Source organism: Salvelinus sp. IW2-2015, unplaced genomic scaffold, assembly GCF_002910315.2.
Source record: "Salvelinus sp. IW2-2015 unplaced genomic scaffold, ASM291031v2 Un_scaffold16326, whole genome shotgun sequence".
In the NCBI taxonomy this organism is placed as follows: Eukaryota; Metazoa; Chordata; class Actinopteri; order Salmoniformes; family Salmonidae; genus Salvelinus; species Salvelinus sp. IW2-2015.
Window position 1 is genome coordinate 364,227 of NW_019957535.1, and position 22,117 is coordinate 386,343.

Genomic DNA, 22,117 nt, shown 5'->3' on the forward strand with positions numbered 1-22,117 from the left:
CACAAGCCCACTCAGGGTCAGAGGTTAAAAGTCTAAGTAAGCATTTCGCTGCTGTTTACGAAGCATGTGACAAAAAAGATTTGATTTGATTACTCTTTTAAACCAATTAAGGTCAGACGTCAAATCCCGGCCATAATGTTACATCTGTCATACATCTATAGTAGTGTGCGTTTGTGTGTTTTAATTATTGGCTTGTGTATTTCAGTCACCCGCTGAGATCTGTGAGAAGATACTGGCTGGGGACGAGGTGATCCAAGTCAATGACCAGATTGTGGTGAGTATTTTGTGTGCTTGTGTGGTTCCAAGTAACAAGTCTGGCCTAGCCAAGCACAACTTTATATGAACTCCAACTCCCATGGTCCTCTGCATTGTCAGGTTGGCTGGAGCAGGAAGAACCTAGTGAAGAAACTGAAGGAGAACCCCGGTGGGGTGACGCTGGTCCTCAAGAAGGTCCCCGTGTCACTGAGAAGCAAAGAGACAGCCCAACAGCCCCCCTCGCCACAGGTAGGCTGCTGGAGTTCAGTGGGAAGCATACATACATACATACATACATACATACATACATACATACATACATACATACATACATACATACATTCACACACATACATACATACATACATACATACATACATACATACATACATACATACATACATACATTCACACACATTCACACACATTCACGAGGATGCACACACACACATTTACACTCAGGCATGTACACACACCCACCCACCCACCAGCACCAGCACATACTCAACCAAGGAAACACATCCATTTAGACCTGTAGGCTTTCATAGAGCAGATTCCCTCTGGATAACCTCTGGTCACTTGGGTTTAACTGTTTGTTATCCCCACCTTCAAGCCTTCATGCTCTCACCCTGCCGACTGTCTTGTCTCTGTCTATACAGAAAAACAAATCACGGACAAGTGCACACACACACACACTTTTTTTCCCTCTCATACACACTCTTCTATCATGCACACACAGCTGACTACTCCGCCACCCCTCGTGACATGACTCAACGTGTTAAAGCCAGCCTGTGCTGTAGTCTGAACACTGAGACAGTGAGCCATGTCAGTCAGTCGTGTTTATTGACGCTTGCTCAGGGCCTATGTGTGTGTGTGTGCGATACTCCAAACATATAATTTTTATAATCCAATAATAATTATAAGCACATAAAACATTTTACTGGCATGGACAAATAATGGAATTCAGGTATTCAATTTGTCAAATGTAAAATAAAAAAATAAAAAAATATATATAATTATCTTAGAATGCACTCCTATATAGATTTTCTTACTATATCAGGTATTATTATTCTTTTTTTTATATATATTGTGTTAAAATAAAGGTATATGTACCTAATTTGCATAAAACGCACCTGGTGTATTTGCATATATGAATATTAACATAAAGGGGTGGAACAGGGCTGTAACCACCGACAACTTGTTCTCTCTACCCTACCTGCACTCAGCTGTGCTGTCTAGACTGCCTCATTAATTAGTGTTGTCACATTCTCTTGCATAATTTAACAAATGTGTCAATAGCACAATACCATTGGATTAAAAATCAACACGCTTGGCTCTAGATTATACCTATCGGAACATACTTTACATTGTTTGCGAGATCAGACGTAATATCACCGTAATCCGAGTGTTCATTTTCGGATGTTGCTTTCATTTCAGCGCATCTAATTAATGAACATTTCAACTATATTAAATTGTTGAAAAAATTCTAATCCACACTGTACACCCATCAAAATAGTTCTCTTTCTTGTCTTTCTTGTGATGTGTCTCGAGACAGTGCACTAAGTCCCCGATGAAGCTTTAGCATTCTTATAGATGCAACGGAAAGACAGTGTATTCCATTGAGCCCATTTCAGCCATTACCGGGGTGTGTTTGACAGGTCATTACAAACATTTCCACGGTCGTAAAGTGTGAAAAAGTCGCAGGAGTAAAATAAAAKCAATTAATCCAGCGAGATGTAAATGAGAAGTGGATTTTGCACCCCTCAAACACAGGAAATATATGGCTGAAAAAGACAGATCCTCAGGTGGGCGGGGCAGGCGCGTTGCTTGTGTGTGAGTGGAGGCTGAAGACTAGGATTTTATGTGGATGATAAAAGCTGACATTTGTCCTGTGGGCTCGGTCCACATGGCGCACTGTGGCTCAGCTCACGCACACACACACCGTATTAAAAGGAACTGAGCAGAGTTCACAACTTCACACCCTATCTCTTCATCTGAAGTGGGTGGGGGGGGGTTCACATTTTCTGCTGGCTGGTTTTCAGAAAGAGGAAGAAGAGGAGGAGGAGGAGGAAGAAGAAGAGGGCAACCAGAAACACTCCCTATTTGAGAGAGTAGCAACCTCAGTCAGGTCCCTGTCATTCAGGTGAGTACACACACACCAGACATGAATGCTTCAGTACTTCTTCTGTGTGTATGTATATATAGTGCTGAAATACTCCATTTTACACAACCATTTGAACATATTTTTTGTCTGACGTGTCGGCAACAGGCAGCATGATTCTGTAATAGACCAATGGCTGAGGTCATGTTGCAAATGCTATTAAGGCTGTCAAAGACTGTGTCAAAGACTGTGTCAAAGACTGTGTCATAGACCATTTAATATTTGCCCACCCACAGAATACTGGAAACCAACAAAGGCCTGTTGCGTTAGAGCAATACATTTATGTTGTGTCCTGTGCTACTGATTTCCTATGGGAGTGTAGATGAATTCTGACGACTGAGTTTTTGTTGAAATGATATATCCAAATTTAATGGCACTTTATTAAAGGGGAAGTTTACCTTAAAATGAAAGTTTGTCAGTTGCTTTCATAACCTCCACAATGGTCTTACATTGATATTAGTTCATATTCACCACCTCGAAAAAATACCCTAACTTCATGTGTTGCATTTGTATTTCCTGCTTCAGGGTTCTATATCAATGCTATAGTTTTTGGCCCCTCCCACTCCTTTGTGTGCGTGTGGTGCGGTGCGTGTGTGAGTTTCTAAACCCAGAGGCCCAACATCCCATGACTTCCGGGAAAGCTTGCGAAGCCGATTCTGCAGACCAGATTGGGGTTTGAGAAGTGAAACATTCTTTCTTAAGTTGTTAATTTTCTCAATCTAAAGGCTCGAATATAGGTTGTGCCAAGTAGCTGAACATGTTACTACGCCAACCTCGTGGAAGTGACAAACTGACACGTTTTCATTTTTCGTCAAGAACAATTTCATATCGAAAGGAGTGCCTTTTGATTCGATGGCCTGCACATGCGCAGTTCGACCATTACACCCGAGGATGTGTTTCTGCGCATGAGCTTAGTCGCCATGACATCAACTACATGCGCAATGTTGAATTTCTATTAGAAGCCGTTTCTACATATCTTCATTCTAAACCATCTTTGGTGTTAGTGTGACTAAGTGGGCTCCCTCTTCCCCTCCATCCCATGTGTGGTGTGCAGGGCTGACATAGTGTTGTGGATGGATAGTGTGGTAAAGTGTGACCCCTCTACCTGTATGTAGGGCTGCAGTTCAAGGGCCAGTGGATATCCAGCCCATGGGCCAGGAGAAGTCGGAGCTGTCCAGCGACAGGGGATTGGACGGCAGCCTGACATACAACTTATGTCCCAGGGGATCCCAGGGGGACATCTCATACCTGTCATCAGGTCGGAACCATAGACATGACCATAAATGGTAGAAGGGTTCCCACTTGATGCTGAAAGGTCAAAGTTGGCTAAATTGTAAACATTTACGAAAACAAAATGTAGCTTTTTGGTCTATATTTAAGGTTAGGCATACGATTAGCAGTGTAGTTAAGTTTAGGGTTAGGTTTAATATCCAATTTACAGAAGAGAAATTGTAGAACAACTAGCCTGGGCATCCGCCTTTGCAACTTGGCCAGACAGTGACGATCTGGTTGAACTTGTGCCGGGGCACATAGGCCAACATGATAAGCTTTAGAAGGAATAGCCGAACTGGCATTACAGTAAATGGTAATAATAGTTACTTTTATTGATTCCTTTTGTCATTTGAACAAGCGTCACTATTTATCGTTCAAGTAAGTATCAGAAATAAGTACAGTTTGAAGTGGTTATCAGACGACACCGCTTATCGCCATAACATGTTTCAGTAGATAGCCTACCAGGGCCCTGTTCAGTTACTCTCGGCATCCAAAACCAGTTGGTAAAAAAAAAAAGAAGAGAAAAACAGGGAAGAACATTGAAGAATTAAGCCAATAAAAGGAGGAATTTGTCCTTTTTGAAAACTTTTCAAAATATTTTTGCTACTGAACATGACACTAAATTCCAGCTAAAGTAAGACTGTTGGGGACAGAATGTTAGTTGTTGCTGTTAGTAGTGATCATAATTGTGCTGTGTTGTTGTATAAAAAGGGTTCTCACCTGTGTGTGCATGTGTGTGTCCTAGGAGAAGCCGAGGGTTTGGAGGGGTCCAGGTTCAGCCCCGGGCCGAACGGAAAGGGCTCTGCACCCTCCAGAAGTCCGTCCCCCCGGGTAATAGAACTAGGCAGAGCGAGCATCAGTTCCATCAGTTCCTGTCCTGAGATGGGCGGACACATGGTGAGAGAGAGACACACACTCCATTTTTTGGTGGTGGTTATGATGGCGATGAGGTTAGTTTCTGTAGTCGCTCTCTACATGTGATGTTTTAATGGGTTACATTTGAGCTTTTTGGAAAGACCAGTTGGATAGACAATTACGTTTTTTTTAGACTGAATTGAGGACAAGTTCTCTGCTGTTTTAATTTTAGGAGGATAAAGAACAAGAAATGGGGTCTACAAAAGGTAAGTTTGGGTTTTAAAAATCAGTTTTCCTTATTTATTTAGAGTACTTTACCTGTACTGTACTTATTTTCGCAGCAGGTACTTTGTGTTACCATAACTTTGACACCCTCTCCCGTTTAACCCCCACCCCACACACACACCACCCCCCACCCAGGCACGCGTAAAGCGATGAGCAGGCGGCGTGTGTCGTGCCGTGAGCTGAGTCGGCCTGAGTGTGACGGCTGGCTGTGGAAGAAGAGGAAGGAGAGCAGTGTGTTCATGACCCAGAAGTGGCAGCGCTTCTGGTTCGTCCTCAAGGGCCCCTCTCTCTATTGGTACACCAGTCAGCAGGTGAGGTCCTTTGTTTCATTTGTTATAAATATGAACTGTTCTATTAACTGTTTAATTGAATGTATTAACTGTTTTATTAGTTAGAACTATGTTACCAGTGCTAACCCAGTTGAGCCCCCCCCCCAACTCCCCACTCATCCCCCCTCAAAAAGGGTCAGGGGAAGAAAACACTTATACACAAACCTACACAATCATGTAAGGTGCTTTAATATTCCAGGACTTGATAATTGTTCAGGAGGGTGCATACAGAATTGTGTAGATTGTATGGTATTGTGTAGAATAGGTAGGATTGTCTGTCATGAAGAATATGTTGAGTCGTGGCAGCTTTATTCATAACATTTCTATGGAAAGGTTTCACTTCACTGAACATACCCCAAGTGAACACCGTCGTATAAGTTCGTTCATCTTATTGCGTTGACAGAGACAATGCACATGAATCGGCATTCTACGCCTCACGTCAATGTACAGTAAAAGTGCTTGTGTTAGCCATAAACGTTAATTTTCATCTGAAGTCCTTGGACAGGCTACAGCAGATAATAGACAATGTGCTATTATATCATATTATACACTGTATCTCATTGGCAGGTTTATGCACATAATGTGATGGAGGCCCAATAATAACATGGCTCAGATAGTTGCATTTATCACTATGACAGATGACTGATGGTATTATTGCATTTGGTTGTGGTTGCAAACGGTTCTGTTTTATCTAGCTCAACAGGTTTACACTGTGCAATGTGATTTGGCATTATCTGTATGTATTTTATGCCTGGTAATTGTGATAAGCATTGCCTCTTAGGAGGCAGTCCTTATCAAAATTGCCAATGCGCAAAATATGTTAGAAAATATGTTTTTTCAACGTCTTGTGCTCACTGGAATTGCAGTAGCCTGGTTAAAGTGGACTGAACACTCATAGGGTTCATTGTGGAGTAACCAGGCTRTCATGGCTGCAGTAGTTGTGTTTGATTAACCTATTTCTTTCTTTGTAATCGTCAGGAGGAGAAAGCGGAGGGCCTGGTTAAGATCTCCAGCTACAACATAGAGGGTGCAGGAGAACACAAGAGGAAGTAGTGAGTATTCATGTCGGATGGAGTGTCTAGTGTGATAAGACAAGTTATTTAGGTGCGGCAGGTASCCTAGTGGTTAGAGCGTTGGGCCAGTAACCGAAAGGTTGCTAGATCGAATCTCCGAGCTGACGAGGTAAAAATCTGTCRTTCTGCCCCTGAACCAGGCAGTTAACCCACTGTTCCAAGGCTGTCATTGTAAATAATAATTTGTTCTTAACTGACTTGCCTAGTTAAATAAAAATAACATGTAGGATTCACTGTTTGATGGTACCTGACCTACTGGAGTCCCATCTGGGTGTATGAAATCAGGCGCAATGGAATCATCCTAAATTTGAAAGTCCCATCTGACACTCCAGACAGCCGCAAATTAAATATTTTGAATATTATTTTAAACCAGATTTGGACTTAACCCTTATATTATTAGATTGCAATGCAAGCCCATTGTAATGTACATCAGCAAAAAAGGGAACTGCTATATACGTTTCCAAGAGTGCAGTATTTCCCCTATATTCATTTACTACTCCAAAAATTAAAATAAAAATATATTATTATTTTGTTGAAAATAATGTTCTGAATGGTAACTTTTTCAGTGTATAAGCAATTAAAACCAGATATAAAGTATGTAGTAAAGATAATGGAGCCACATATATCTTTTTAAAGATCATCTTTGAAACTAACAATCACCAAAATAAACTTAGATAGTCCGGGAGAATCAAAAATGTCATGTCATGGGGCACACATTGATTTTGTTATGTTTGAGTCACTCGGATAGCATAAGAACATGGCATAAGCCATGGCAAAATTGGAGAATTGCAGCACATTAGCTTTAAAACAGCTACACTTTGTCTCTGCAGCAAAGAGTAGGGCCTCTAAAAATGTTGGTCAGAGGCAAACACTGAAATGTCATATCTACCGAAGGTAAAGGGAATCAATTTAGCAGACCTTCTTACTAATACCATTCTGTCAAAGTGRGAATAAGTAGTAACATCCCCCATCTCTTATTGTAGGGGTAGCTAGCTAGCTAACTTAGGGGTAGCTAGCGTAGTCATAACTTTTATTTTATTTATTTAACCTTTATTTAACCAGGAAGGGCTCATTGAGATTTAAAATCTCTTTTTCAAGAGCGTCCTGGCCAAGATAGGCAGCACCAAGTCATTACAAAAATTACAGACAGACAACATGAAAAACTACAAGTAATCTAGTAAAAACCATTGCATTCACAAGAGTATAACAAAATCAAAAACAGCAAATTAAAAACATTGACAGGTCAGGGAATCAGCCTCAAAATCATATTCATATTCAATCAAAATTCATATTTTTCTTTGGGGGGTAGATCAGCTGTCACGTTCCTGACCTTATTTCCCTTGTTTTTGTATTTATTTAGTATGGTCAGGGCGTGTGTTGGGGTGGGTTGTCTATGTGTGTTTTCTATGTTGGGATTTTGAGTTCGGCCTGGTATGATTCTCAATCAGAGGCAGCTGTCAATCGTTGTCCCTGATTGAGAATCATATTTAGGCAGCTGGGGTTTCACGTTTTGGTTTGTGGGTGTTTGTTTCCTGTGTCAGTGTTTGTGCCACACGGGACTGTTACTGTATGTTCGTTTGTTATTTTGTATCGTGTATTGTTTTCGTGTACATTAAATATCATGGAAACTTACCACTCTGCAAATTGGTCCTGCGATCCTTCTCGCCTCTCCTCGTCCGATGAGGAGGACGAAATAGACTGCCGTTACATCAGCTTTAATATTGCAGATATATTGTAGCTTCCATCAATGTAATTGTCTGTATAATTTCCAATCCCCCATTTATATTTTTTTGTAAATACATTGTACATGTATTTAGATGCATTATACATATTTTATTTTCCAATATATTTTCCTTTTATGTTCCCCTAAACCTACCACCCCTCCCCTAATTGGAGTAAACTAATGGACAACAGCACTTAGTATGTATAACCTGGAAGTAGAAGCCTATGTATATTTTACGGACACAATATATTTTACAATAGTTACCTTTTTAAAATGTATTTTTATGCCATCCTTCACTTACCCTCAACCCATCCCATCTATTTCTGAAGACCATCCAGTTTTGATGTCTATTTTCCACATATTTTTCAAATGTGCTGTGATGTTTCACAAAAGTTCTGAACCTTTTTCTATTCTCGTAGTTTCTACATATAGTAAATTTAAAGATAATGCTTTTAGCAAAAATGTTTATATTATTGATCAATTGACTAAAACTTTTCAAATCACCCAGCAGTAACCCTAACCCTAAACAAATTATCGAATGGTTGTCTCGTCGCAGAAAAATCTGCAGAGCTAGGATGGTTGTATCTCCCATATACCGTGCATATGGAAAGTAGTCAGACCCCTTCTCTTTTTCCACATTTTGTTGCGTTACAGCCGTATTCTAATCCTCATCAATCTACACACAATACCCCATAATGACAAAGTGAAAAGAGATTTTTTGAAATTTTTGCAAATGTATTAAAAAACAGAAATACCTTATTTACATAAGTATTCAGACCATTTGCTATGAGACTTGAAATTTGAGCTCAGGTGTGTCCTGTTTCCATTGCTCATCCTTGATATGTTTCTACAACTTGATTGTAGTCCACCTATGGTAAATTCAATTGATTGGACATGATTTGAAAAGGTCCCACAGTTGACAGTGCATGTCAGAGATAAAACCAAGCCATGAGGTCGAAGGAATTCTCCGTAGAGCTCAGAGACAGAACCTGATGGTCACGCTGACAGCTCCAGAGTTCCTCTGTGGAGATGGGAGAAACTTTCAGAAGAACAACCATCTCTGCAGCACTACACCAATCAGGCCTTTATGGTAGAGTAGCCAGACAGAAGACACTCCTCAGTAAAAGGCACATGACAGCCCGCTTGGAGTTTGCCAAATGGCACCTAAAGGTCTCCCAGACCATGTGAAAGAAGATTCTCTGGTCTGATGAAACCAAAATGGAACTCTTTGGCCTGAATGCCAATCGTCACGTCTGGAGGAAACCTGGCACCATTCCTACGGTGAAGCATAGTAGTGGCAGCATCATGCTATGGGGATGTTTTTCAGCGGCAGGGAGACTAGTCAGGATTGAGGGAAAGATGAATGGAGCAAAGTTAAGAGAGATCCTTGATGAAAACCTGCTCCAGAGTGATCAGGACCTCAGACTGTGGCGAAGGTTCACCTTCCAACAGGACAATGACCCTAAGCAGACAGCCAAGACAACGCAGGAATTGCTTCGGGACAAGTCTCTGAATGTCCTTGAGTGGCCCAGCCAGAGCCCGGACTTGAACCCGATTTTAACATTTCTGGAGAGACCTGAAAATAGCTGTGCAGCGATGCTCCCCATCCAACCTGACAGATTGAGAGAATCTGCAGAGAAGAATGGGAGAAACTCCCCAAATACAGGTGTGCCAAGCTTGTAGCGTCATACCCAAGAAAACTCAAGGCTGTAATCACTGCCAAAGGTGCTTCAACAAAGTACTGTACTGAGTAAAGGGTCTGAATACTTATGTAAATGTGATATTTCTGTTTTTCTTTTTTTGTAAATTTGCAAAAAATTCTAAACCTGTTTTTACTTTGTCATTATGGGGTATTGTGTGTAGATTAATGAAGGGAAWAAACTATTGAATCCATTTTAGAATAAGGATGTAACATAACAAAATGTGGAAAAAGTCAAGGGGTCTGAATACTTTTCGAATGCACTGTATATACCGTTCTATTGGTTGCAAGAATTATGTATCATAATATAAATTGGAAAATTAAGTTTTGAATCCGACGTTGTTTTGTGTATCGGCTCATAAATTAAATTAAACTGAAATACAACCAACTTTCTATGTCTTGTCTTTAAAAACTGGGATATTTTGGAGATGATTTCATTTTCAAATAACCGAARGTGAGATGTTGTAATCTGAATAAAGGGAAAAGACCATTCTTGAACAAGGGGTGAGACATTCTTACTAATTTGCTAGAGAACCAGTTCGGCTTTAAGTATGACTTTCGTATGACTGACGCCTTTAGTGAGAGGTCTAATGTTTTAATATTTAATCATTTCTGCCCTCCAAATTCATATAAATGATATAAATAGGCCTCTTCAATTTTGTCTGGTTTTCCATTCCAAATAAAATAGAATATTTTTTGCTCATATAATTTAAAAAAACATTTTGCTAGGTGTAGGCAAGGCCATAAGCAAATAGGTAAACTGGGATATGACTAAAGAGTTAATCAGGGTGATTTTTCCACAAGTATGTTCCTTTCCATGGTAGCAAGATTTTCGATTTTCGATAAAAATGTATTGTAGTGAACTTATTATTTTTATTTAAAGTTATGAATACCGAGTATGTCCACATCACCGTCAGACCATTTTATTGGTAAGCAACATGGTAATGTAAAACATTTTTTAGGGGGCGATCCAATACGTAATATAGTACACTCATCATAATTTGGTTGTAATCCAGAGAGGTTAGAAAAAGTATCTAGATCCTCTGAGGCTGTGGACCCGTAACTTAATTATAATTTCTCTCGCTCTCTCCCTCTGTTTCTCTACCTCTCGCTCTCCTTCTCCCAGTGTCTTCCAAATGTGCCACCAGCGCTTCCAGACTTTCTTCTTCGCCGCCGAGAACGTCAATGACATGACCAAGTAAGTGACAGATTATGAACACACACACAGTGTGCTAATACACACACACACACACACACGTGCGCACATACACACTAGGGATGGGCACGATTAATTCGAATATCGAAACGGATGCTAGTATTCGATTGCTTGCGAGAGTATTAATTCTTTAGGAAAAACAAGGCAACAGTAAACACACCGTCGCCCACGAATGATGCAGCCCCCCCATGCTAACAAGTACATGGGAAAAACCATAGCAAATGCTAGCTTAAATGCTCATGAGCGCATGCAAACATTTTATACAGTCTCTGACATCAATTATTTCCCAACTCATAAAGTTATAAAAGTAWCTCAAATGCTACTCACAGTTTGCCTCGCGCACAAAACATATATTAGACAGCAAGGCTCTTGATCCAGGAAGGGATTCTCTGCTCTTACTAATAGAAGCTTGATTTTGCGAGAAGCTAACCACTTAGCTAGCTAGATAACTAGCTACTAAATTAGCAAACCAAATGCACAACTGCAGAGCATTTAGKACATTTCTGTGAGCTCCAAAAGTATTGGGACAGTGACACATTTGTTTGTTGTTTTGGCTCTGTACTCCAGCACTGTGAATTTGAAATGATACGATGACGTTAAAGTACAGACTGACAGCTTTAATTTGAAGGTATTTTCATCCACGTCGGGTGTTACAGACGCACAAATATCATACCCCGAAGACATGCTAACTTCTCACCATTTCAATAACGGTGGAGGTTAGCATTCTTCGGGGACGGGGGTATGATTTTTGTGTGTCCTTAACTTTCTGACACATTATTCACGGTTCATTGAGGATTATCTGTAATTATTCTAGCATCCACATTAATGTGCATTTAGAAACATATATTCTATTCTTATTTACAATAAAAGTGACTCCAAAATTACACAATACATTAATTTCTATTGGGCACAAAATAATCTGAAACACAACCAAAACAAACATAAAATGCATCCAACAAGTTTGTAGAGTCACAAGCTTTATGTAATCATTGCATGCTAAGAAATGGGACCAAATATTTAACTTTTTACTACTTTAATAAACATAAGTGAATTTGTCCCAATAATTTTGGTCTACTAAAATGGGGGGGGGGGGGGGACTAGGTACAAAAAGTGCTGTAATTTCTAAATGGTTCACACCATATGGTTGAAAATACCCCAAAATGAAAGCTGACAGGCTAAAGCTTCACTTTAACATCGTAGTCATTGTATCATTTCAAATCCAAAGTGCTAGAGTACAGAGCAAAAACTAAAAATGTCACTGTCCCAATACTTTTGGAGCTCACTGTATAAGATATCTAGCTGGCAAACATTTACTTGTCAATTCCATACTGTAGCTAGATCACCTGGTGCGTGCTGCAGAACAGTGAGTGACTTAAGGCTCCGGTCTCTTGTCATTGTGTGCTTGTGAACGTGACTGGGGACTACAGGTAAGTTTTATAATAAAAAATGTGACCGGTGAAATGCTTTATCTCTTAACGTATTGCACAAGCTGACTGCAGCCTTCCAAYAGTCTTGAAGGAGTTCCCACATATGCTGAGTACTTGTTGGCTGCTTTTCCTTCACTCCGCGGTCCAACTCATCCCAAACCATCTCAATTGGGTTGAAGTCAGGTGATTGTGGGGGCCAGGTCATCTGATGCAGTCATCCATCACTCTCCTTGGTCAAATAGCCCTTACACAACAAGTACTCAGCATATGTGGGAACTCCTTCAAGCTTGTTGGAAAAGCAATACAGGTGAAGCTGGTTGAGAGAATGCCATGAGTGTGCAAAGCTGTCATCAAGGCAAAGGGTCGCTACTTTGAAGAATCCAAACATTTTGTTTAACACTTTTTTGGTTACTACATGATTCCGTATGTGTTATTTCATAGTTTTGATGTCTTCACTATTATTCTATAATGTAGAAAATAGTACAAATAAAGAAAAATCCTTGAATGAGTAGGTGTGTCCAAACTTCTGACTGGTACTGTATGTGTGATATTAGTTTTGATTTAGAATGGACCATTATCATGCACCTGTCTAGGAACAGCGGCATGGGGAAGAAAATACATTTCATCTATGTACTTAAATAGCGAATGGAGGACGCTTACCCATTATTAATTTTCATGCCAGCCAGGTAGGCTATACTACTGTTGTAAAGCAAAGCAATGTGCTTTATATTAGGAAATAGGGCTGGGCGATATGATGATATATATCGTGTAACGATAGAAAAACGTCTATTGTTTCATATTATGCTCTATCGTTTATTTCGTTGTGTCGCAAGTCACACTCTTTACGGCAATATGTTTCGTCAATTGGACGGCTCTTTGCGTTCTTTGCAACACAAACAAACATGGAGGAGAGAGAACGTGACACAGATCACGGAGACACTGAGCTCGTACGTAAAATAGGGGCTACTTCAGCCGCATGGACGTGGTTTGGGTATGAAAAGTCTGACACGGACCAGAAAACCGCCCTCTGCAAAATATGCTGCAGGCCGGTCCCGACAACAGGCTCAAACACCACAAATCTAGTTTCCACTTACGCAAGTCATGAACAGTATCACAGAACAGTACGGGGAGTCTACGGATGAGACCCAAAAAAGTAAAACCGAGTGCTCAAAACAAACCCCCGACTCAGACGTTGCAAGAGGCTTTTGCCCACGGCACGCCATATGGCAAAGAATCGCGAAGTTGGAAGGAGATAACAGCTGCCATTACAACTTACATCTGCAAAGACATGGCCCCAATTTACACGGTCGAGAAACGGGGGTTTCTTGAGTTGGTGCTAACACTCGACCCAAGGTACCATATGCAAATTGATATGTGTCACATATTAATACCAAAATAACATGCAAAACAGGCAAGCACCCAAAAATATATTTATATTTTAGGCCTATATTTATTTTGTTTGCAACTGTAGTTGAAGTGTTTCTATTTACCTTTTAAAGATTTCATACATTTATATTTTGTTAATGCTTAATTGAAAATTTGCACAAAGGTTCTAAATAAAAGGAGAAATATTCAAATATGAATAAGTACCTTTTATTTGTTGAGTATAATTCAAAAAAACATCCCTTTTTCAGGACCCTGTCTTTCAAAGATAATTCGTAAAAATCCAAATAACTTCACAGATCTTTATTGTAAAGGGTTTTTACACTGTTTCCCATGCTTGTTCAATGAACCATAAACAATTAATGAATATACACCTGTGGAACGGTCATTAAGACACTAACAGCTTACAGACGTAGGCAATTAAGGTCACAGTTATGAAAACTTAGGACACTAAAAGAGACCTTTCCACTGACTCTAAAAAACACAAAAAGAAAGATGCCCAGGAAAGATGACCTGCTCATCTGCGTGAATGTGCCTTAGGCATGCTGCAAGGAGGCATGAGGACTGCAGATGTGGCCAGGGCAATGAATGGAAATGTCCATACTGTAAGACRCCTAAGACGGCGCTACAGGGAGACAGGATGGACAGCTGATCATCCTCGCAGTGGCAGACCACGTGTAACAACACCTGCACAGGATCAGTATATCCGAACATCACACCTGCGGGACAGGTACAGGATGGCAACAACAACTGCCCGAGTTACGCCAGGAACGCACAATCCCTCCGTCAGTGGTCAGACTTTCCGCAATAGGCTGAGAGAGGCTGGACTGAGGGCTTGTAGGCCTGTTGTTAGGCAGGTCCTCACAAGACATCACTGGCAACAACGTCGCCTATGCGAGCACAAAAAGTGCTCTTCACTGATGAGTCGCAGTTTTGTCTCACCAGGGGTGATGGTCGGATTCGCATTTAACGTCGAAGGAATGAACGTCACATCGAGGCCTGTACTCTGGTGCGGGATAGATTTGGAGGTGGAGGGTCCGTCATGGTCTGGGGCAGTGTGTCACAGCATCATCGGACTGAGCTTGTTGTCATTGCAGGCAATTTCAACACTGTGCGTTCCTCCTCCCTCGTGGTACCCTTCCTGCAGGCTCATCCTGACATGACCCTCCAGCATGACAATGCCACCAGCCATACTGCTCATTCTGTGTGTGATTTCCTGCAAGACAGGAATGTCAGTGTTCTGCCATGGCCAGCGAAGAGCCCGGTTCTCAATCCCATTGAGCACGTCTGGGACCTGTTGGATCCAAGGGTGAGGGCTAGGGCCATTCCCCCCAGAAATGTCCAGGAACTTGCAGGTGCCTTGTTGTAAGAGTGGGGTAACATCTCACAGCAAGAACTGGCAAATCTGGTGCAGTCCATGAGGAGGAGATGCACTGCAGTACTTAATGCAGCTGGTGGCCACACCAGATACTGACCCCCCCCCCTTTTGTTCAGGGACACATTATTCAATTTCTGTTAGTCACATGTCTGTGGAACTTGTTCAGTTTGTTTCAGTTGTTGAATTTTGTTATGTTCATACAAATATTTACACATGTTAAGTTTGCTGAAAATAAACGCAGTTGACAGTGAGAGGACGTTTCTTTTTTTTTTAGGCCTAGCCTGTAGAAAGCTGATGGGATCCACCTATTTTCAATAGAGGCCAATTCTAAACAGGAACATTATGATGGCATGGGTTGTTTGATACCACTTCCACTCCCCTATAATCGCTGCTGTGTGACAGAATCAACAATAGATTGAATCTCTCCATCCCACTCACTAAGTCTTGCTCTGAAACATTACACCGCTGTTATCCCTGTCTCTGCCACGGTCTGGTGCTGTCTCTCTCGCGCACACACACACAAGCTTAAAGCAGAGCCTTGATCTCTCAGACCACACGTGGTTTGATCACAGGCAGGTAAGGTAAAGGGAGGTATGAGTACTGACTTCTGAGCATATACAATAGTCTTCGCTGCCACCTAGTGGTTTGTTAGTACTACAGAAATAGGCAGAGAATTACATCCGKTTTTTTTTTGTTCCAGTTTAAAATAAAGACTTGTGGGCATAAGCTGAATTTTCTTTTCTGAAATGATCACAGTGGGGTAGTTGGTTGCTTGGAGGAAGTTCATAGTGCATAACTACATAAAAACAACTGTTTTCCCAGTACCTGCCTGCTTAGCCTCACGGTCATTCGTTCAACATGTGGTCTTTTTCGGAACTCTTCCCTCCAGTGTTTTCTCCGCGTTTCTAATGAGTGCTAATTGCTGCTTGATGGCCCGCGTCCGTATTTATAAAGTGTCTCAAAGTAGGAGTACCGATCTAGGATCAGCTTCCCCCCCGTCTGTGTGTTCATATTCAATATGATCTAAAAAGCTCCTCTTCATTTATTTTTCTTACAGTACATCCACGTACATTTGAAGTCGTAAGTTTTACATGCACCTGGTTGTAGTCATTAAAACTCAATTTTCAACCACTCCACAAATTTCTTGTTAACAAACTATAGTTTTGGCAAGTCGGTTAGGACATCTACTTTGTGCATGACACAAGTCATTTTTCCAACAATTGTCTACAGACAGATTATTTCACTTATAATTCACTGTATCACAATTCCAGTCAGTCAGAAGTTTACATACAGTAAGTTGACTGTGCCTTTGAACAGCTTGGAAAATTCCAGAAAATKATGTCATGGCTTTAGAAGCTTCTGATAGGCTAATTGACATAATTTCAGTCAATCGGAGGTGTACCTGTGGATGTATTTCAAGGCCTACCTTCAAACTCAGTCCCCCTTTGCTTGACATCATGGGGAAATCAGCCAAGACCTCAGAAAAAACAATTGTAGACCTCCAAAAGTCTGGTTCATCCTTGGGAGCAATTTACAAACACCTGAAGGTACCAAATGTATTTGGCTAAGGTCTATGGAAACTTCCGACTTCAACTGTACAAACGACAACATACAGACGCACTCAAACATACACATCATCACCCCTGCCTAGACCCACCTGCTCACACCCCCATATCTCCAGCACCGCATCACTCTACACCACTTGGCCTCAAACTGCACCATTTTGTTTCTCTCTGCCGCCCACACACACTCAGCATTTTAGATAATAAAGCATTTGACCTTTCCATCTAGATCAGTACTCCTAATAGTTTTATGAATACAAGCCCTGGAGTGAATGCTGTCTCTTCCTCTGCAGGTGGATCAACTGTCTGATTTCAGCCATCCAAAAACACAAGAAGTTCCACAAAGGGCCACCTGACAGCGAAGAGGGTAGGAGAAGCTTTACATGAAATCTTGAGATTTTGATTGGATGAAGATGTGTATTTTGTCACCATTTTCCATCTTAGTTGTCCCTGACAGTAGCCAAATCAAAAAATACATTAGAGGCTGGTTTCCCAGCCTACTACTGGACTAGTTTAAATGGAGATTCTCCATTGTGCATGATTTTGCTTGTCTGGGTAACCAAACAAATGTGTAAAAAAAAAAAAAAAAAGAGAGATAGATTAGATTTAGTTGAAGTCAGAAGTTTACATACACCTAAGCCAAATACATTTAAACTCAGTTTTTCACAGTTACAGACATTTAATCCTAGAAATATTCCCTGTCTTTGGTCAGTTACGATCACCACTTTATTTTAAGAATGTGAAATGTCAGAATAATAGTTGAGAGAATGATTTATTTCTGCTTTTATTTCTTTCATCACATTCCCAGTGGGTCAGAAGTTTACATGCACTCAATTAGTATTTGGTAGCATTGCCTTTAAATTGTTTAACTTGGGTCAAACGTTTCGGGTAGCCTTCCACATGCTTCCCACAATAAGTTGGGTGAATTTTGGCCCATTCCTCCTGACAGAGCTGGTGTAACTGAGTCAGGTTTGTAGGCCGCTTCGCTCGCACACACTTTTTCAGTTCTGCCCACACATTTTCTATAAGATTGAGGTCAGGGCTTTGTGATGGCCACTCCAATACCTTGACTTTGTTGTCCTTAAGCCATTTTGCCACAACTTTGGAAGTATGCTTAGGGTCATTGTCCATTTGGAAGACCCATTTGCGACCAAGCTTTAACTTCTTGACTGATGTCTTGAGATGTTGCTTCAATATATCCACATAATTTTCCTTCCTTGTGATGCCGTCTATTTTGTGAAGTGCACCAGTCCCTCCTGCAGCAAAGCACCCCCACAACATGATGCTTCACGGTTGCGATGGTGTTCTTCGGCTTGCAAGCGTCCTCCTTTTTTCTCCAAACATAACGATGGTCATTATGGCCAAACAGTTTTATTTTGTTTCATCAGACCAGAGGACATTTCTCCAAAAAGTACGATCTTTGTCCCCATGTGCAGTTGCAAACCGTAGTCTGGCTTTTTTATGGCGGTTTTGGAGCAGTGGCATCTTCCTTGCTGAGCGGCCTTTTAGGTTATGTCGATATAGGACTCGTTTTACTGTGGCTATTGATACTTTTGTACCGGTTTCCTCCAGCATCTTCACAAGGTCCTTTGCTGTTGTTCTGGGATTGATATGCACTTTTCGCACCAAAGTACGTTCATCTCTAGGAGACAACGCATCTCCTTCCTGAGTGGTATGACGGCTGCGTGGTCCCATGGCGATTATACTTGCGTACTATTGTTCGTACAGATGGACGTGGTACCTTCAGGCGTTTGGAAATTGCTCCCAAGGATGAACCAGAAAAATCTGAGGTCTTGGCTGATTTCTTTTGCTTTTCCCATGATGTCAAGCAAGAGGCACTGAGTATGAAGGTAGGCCTTGAAGTACATCCACAGGTACACCTCCGATAGGCTAATTGACATAATTTTAGTCAATCAGAAGCTTCTAAAGCCATGACATCATTTTCTGTAATTTTCCAAGCTGTTTAAATACAGTCAACTTACCGTATGTAAACTTCTGACCCACTGGAATTGTTATACAGTGACTTTTAAGTGAAATAATCTGTCTGTGAACAATTGTTGGAAAAATGACTTGTGTCATGCACAACGTAGATGTCCTAACCGACTTGCCAAAACTATAGTTTGTTAACAAGAAATGTGTGGAGTTGTTGAAAAACGAGTTTTAATGACTCCAACCTAAGTGTATGTAAACATCCGAGTTCAACTGTATATATGTGTATGTATATATATAATAATCAAATTTTATTTGTCACGTGCTGAATATAACAGGTGTAGACCTTAGCGTGAAATGTTTACTTACAAGCGCTTAACCAACAATGCAGTTTTAAAAATAGTTATTTTGACTAAATAAGCTAAAGTTAAAAAATGCAATAATAATAATACTTCTATTATTATTATTAACACAATAAAATAACAATGTGTTATTGTTATGTGTGCCGGGGTACAGGTTAGTCAAGGTATTTTCTGCGGGGTACAGGTTAGTTGAGGTAATTTCTACATTTAGGTAGGGGTAAAGTGACTATGCATAGATAATAAACAGTTAGTAGTAGCAGTGTAAAAACAAAGTGGGGTGGGGTGTCAATGCAAGTAGTCCGGGTGGCCATTTGATTAATTGTTCAGCAGTTTTGTGGCTTGGGGGTAGAAGCTGTTAAGGATCCTTTTGGACCTAGACTTGGTTCTCTGGTACCGCTTGCCGTGCGGTTGGAGAGAGAGAACAGTCTATGATTTTAGGCCTTGCCCTGACACTGCCTAGTATATAGGTCCTGGATGGCAGGAAGCTTGGCCCCAGTGATGTACTGGGCTGTACGTACTACCCTCTGTAGCGGCTTACGGTCGGATGCCGAGCAGTTGCCATACCAGGTGGTGATGCAACCGGCCATGATGCTCTCAGTGGTGTAGCTGTAGAACTGTTTGAGGATCTAGGGACCCATGCCAAATCTTTTCAGTCTCCTGTGGGGGAAAAGGTGTTGTCGTGCCCTCTTCACGACTTTCTTGGTGTGTTTGGACCATGATAGTTTGTTGGTGATGTGGACACCAAGGAACTCTCGACCCGCTCCACTACAGCCCTGTACATGTGAAAGGGTGCGTGTTCGGCCCTTAATTTCCTGTAGTCCACTATCAGCTCCTTTGTCTTGCTAACGTTGAGGGAGAGGTTGTTGTCCTGGCACCACACTGCCAGGCCTCTGACCTCCTCCCTATAGGTTGTCTCATCGTTGTCTGTTATAAAAAAAAAAATACAAATGATATATGTACATAGTACCAGTCAAAAGGGTTTTTCTTTATTTTTACTATTTTCTACATTGTAGAATAATAGTGAAGACATCAAAACTATGACATAACACATATGGAATAATGTAGTTACCAAATAAGTGTTAAACAAATCTACATTTATTTTATATTTGAGATTCTTCAAAGTAGCCACCCTTTGCCTTGACAGCTTTGCAGACTGTGACATAAAAAAAATTCATACGTACATTTGAAATATGTTCTAAAAACCTGTTTTTGCATTGTCATTATGGGGTATTGTGTGTCGATTTATATTTTTTTCCAAATCCATTTTAGAGTATGGCAGTAACATAACAAAATGTGGAAATAGTCAAGGGGTCTGAATACTTTCCGAATGCACCGTATATATTCATAATAATGTATGCCATTTAGCTGACAGTTTTTATCCAAAGCCACTAACAGTCGTGTGTGCATACATTGTTTCCCGTAAAGGTGTCCCCAGCGGGAATCGAACCCACGACCCTTGGCGTTGTAAGCGCAATTGTCTGGACAACTGGTGTGGACAAGTGGAAATAATAATGCTAAGGTTGATTTGTGTCTTTGTGGACAGAGTGTTACAGTGAGACAGAGTCAGAAGATGAGGGGTCTTCTCCTTCTCCACACAGAAACAAGATCTACACGGTGAGGAGAAGCACACACAAACACATGCATTGTTTCTGTCTTTTGGGGTTTTGATGTCTGTCTTATTCTGCACTGTACTATTCTTTTTTTTAATTTGATTGTTTATTGCTGCACTTGTCTCTTGTTGCTTGCCAGGCCATCATCGTACCGGTAAAATAACAATTTGTTCTTAACCGACTAAAACTCTTGGCTATAGTAGTGCCGTAGAATAGAGTTCCAAGTCAGAACTCTCCCTAGTCTGCCACACTTACCTGTTCTCTGTTTCTGCTCTCGTTCTCTCTCTCTCTCTCTACCTCTCTTTCTGTCCTTCCCTCCATCCACTCATAAAAAAAGCAAGTGATGTTCCATACTAATCTAATGTGTTGTGTTTGATGGACAACAGAAAACCCTGTCCAACACACTGCCTCGGTCCAGGAAGGACAAGGACAAGGGCAAGGACAAGGCCAAGGACAAAGAGAAGAAGGACAAGATGCACGTTCCTGGTCCACCCACAGGGCGCAGCAGAAGCCCAGGTACTGTATGGTAGAGCGCAGCACTTCGGTTTCACCACAAGGTAGCGTAAGAGAGTCCATATAGGCCTATAGGGGGTTCCATTGATGGATACGTTTTAATTTCCACCAGATGGCCCCAATGTTCTGGGGGCTTCGCCAGCTTCATCATGGCTGTTGTCTGCCTGTCTCTCCCCAGTGTCTTCAAATTGTGCCACCAGGGATTCTATAATGTGTTTATTTGTCTGCCTCCTTTGTGTCATGATATCTAATCAGCCCCCCCTCTTTCTCAATAAGTCGTATTGGTGTCGAAAGCATGACAAAATACAATGCCAAAAGTGAATTACAACAACACCATATTCTCTCTCTCTCGCTCAGTGAATGCTAGGAGTGTTTTGTAGTTGACAGGTGGTGTGGAGGGCTCTGTCCTTACTTATTTTCTTGATTCTTTCCATGGTCATTTCTTTAAAAAATATATATATATAAAATATGGTGGAGGGTTAACGCACTGTTAGTTTAGCGTACCCACTGTTTTTGTTTTTTCAAAGTTAGGCAGGAAGAGGACGGAATTTTAGTTTCCTGGGGGTTTTGAATGGTGTGGTGTGCCGCGATGGCCTCGCGGCCTAGCACGGCGGAGACACTGTCGTTACGGCATGGAATCAGGTGTGTTCCTGAGGATGGAGTTAAGGTGGATAAGGTTCTGCTCACGGTCGGTGAACAGGTAGGATCTGAATTTAAACATTCCGCATCCAGAATGAACAGAGCTGTGGTTGTGTTCATGAAAAGAGTACATTTGGTGGGTAGGCTGATTGCTAGTGGAATATTTGTAAGGGATGTGTTGGTGCCAATTTCACTCCTTCGACTAGGGTGGTAGTTGCGAATCTGATAATGTTTATTACGGCTTAAAGAGCCGAGTTGGTTTTGGTAAGTTTGCTAGCGGTTTTCGTGTACTGTCGGCAGGTTTTCAGGCAGATGCCGTTTAGCATGTTAGTTCCGGAGGCAAGTGTTCATATTTCTGAATAAAAAATTAGCAACAGTTAAATGTGAATTTTAAAGTGAGGCATGGAGAGGGGCTCTACGCGGGGTTTGCCAGCACAGATAGTCTA

At 41.2% G+C, this 22,117-nt stretch overlaps 1 protein-coding gene across 2 annotated transcripts in view; it reads left to right on the top strand.

Annotated features, from left to right (window-relative positions):
• cnksr1 (connector enhancer of kinase suppressor of Ras 1) overlaps positions 1-22,117 on the top strand; it is a 79,207-nt gene that overhangs the window by 50,787 nt on the left and 6,303 nt on the right. For both annotated transcript variants that reach the window (XM_024146222.2, XM_024146223.2), the window contains 12 exons: positions 206-274; positions 376-504; positions 2,298-2,398; positions 3,532-3,674; positions 4,434-4,585; positions 4,776-4,809; positions 4,964-5,139; positions 6,136-6,209; positions 10,779-10,850; positions 16,912-16,985; positions 20,453-20,523; positions 20,906-21,035. In XM_024146222.2, the coding sequence (XP_024001990.1) occupies positions 206-274; positions 376-504; positions 2,298-2,398; positions 3,532-3,674; positions 4,434-4,585; positions 4,776-4,809; positions 4,964-5,139; positions 6,136-6,209; positions 10,779-10,850; positions 16,912-16,985; positions 20,453-20,523; positions 20,906-21,035 (1,225 nt within the window). The remainder of the gene's footprint in view (positions 1-205; positions 275-375; positions 505-2,297; positions 2,399-3,531; positions 3,675-4,433; positions 4,586-4,775; positions 4,810-4,963; positions 5,140-6,135; positions 6,210-10,778; positions 10,851-16,911; positions 16,986-20,452; positions 20,524-20,905; positions 21,036-22,117) is intronic.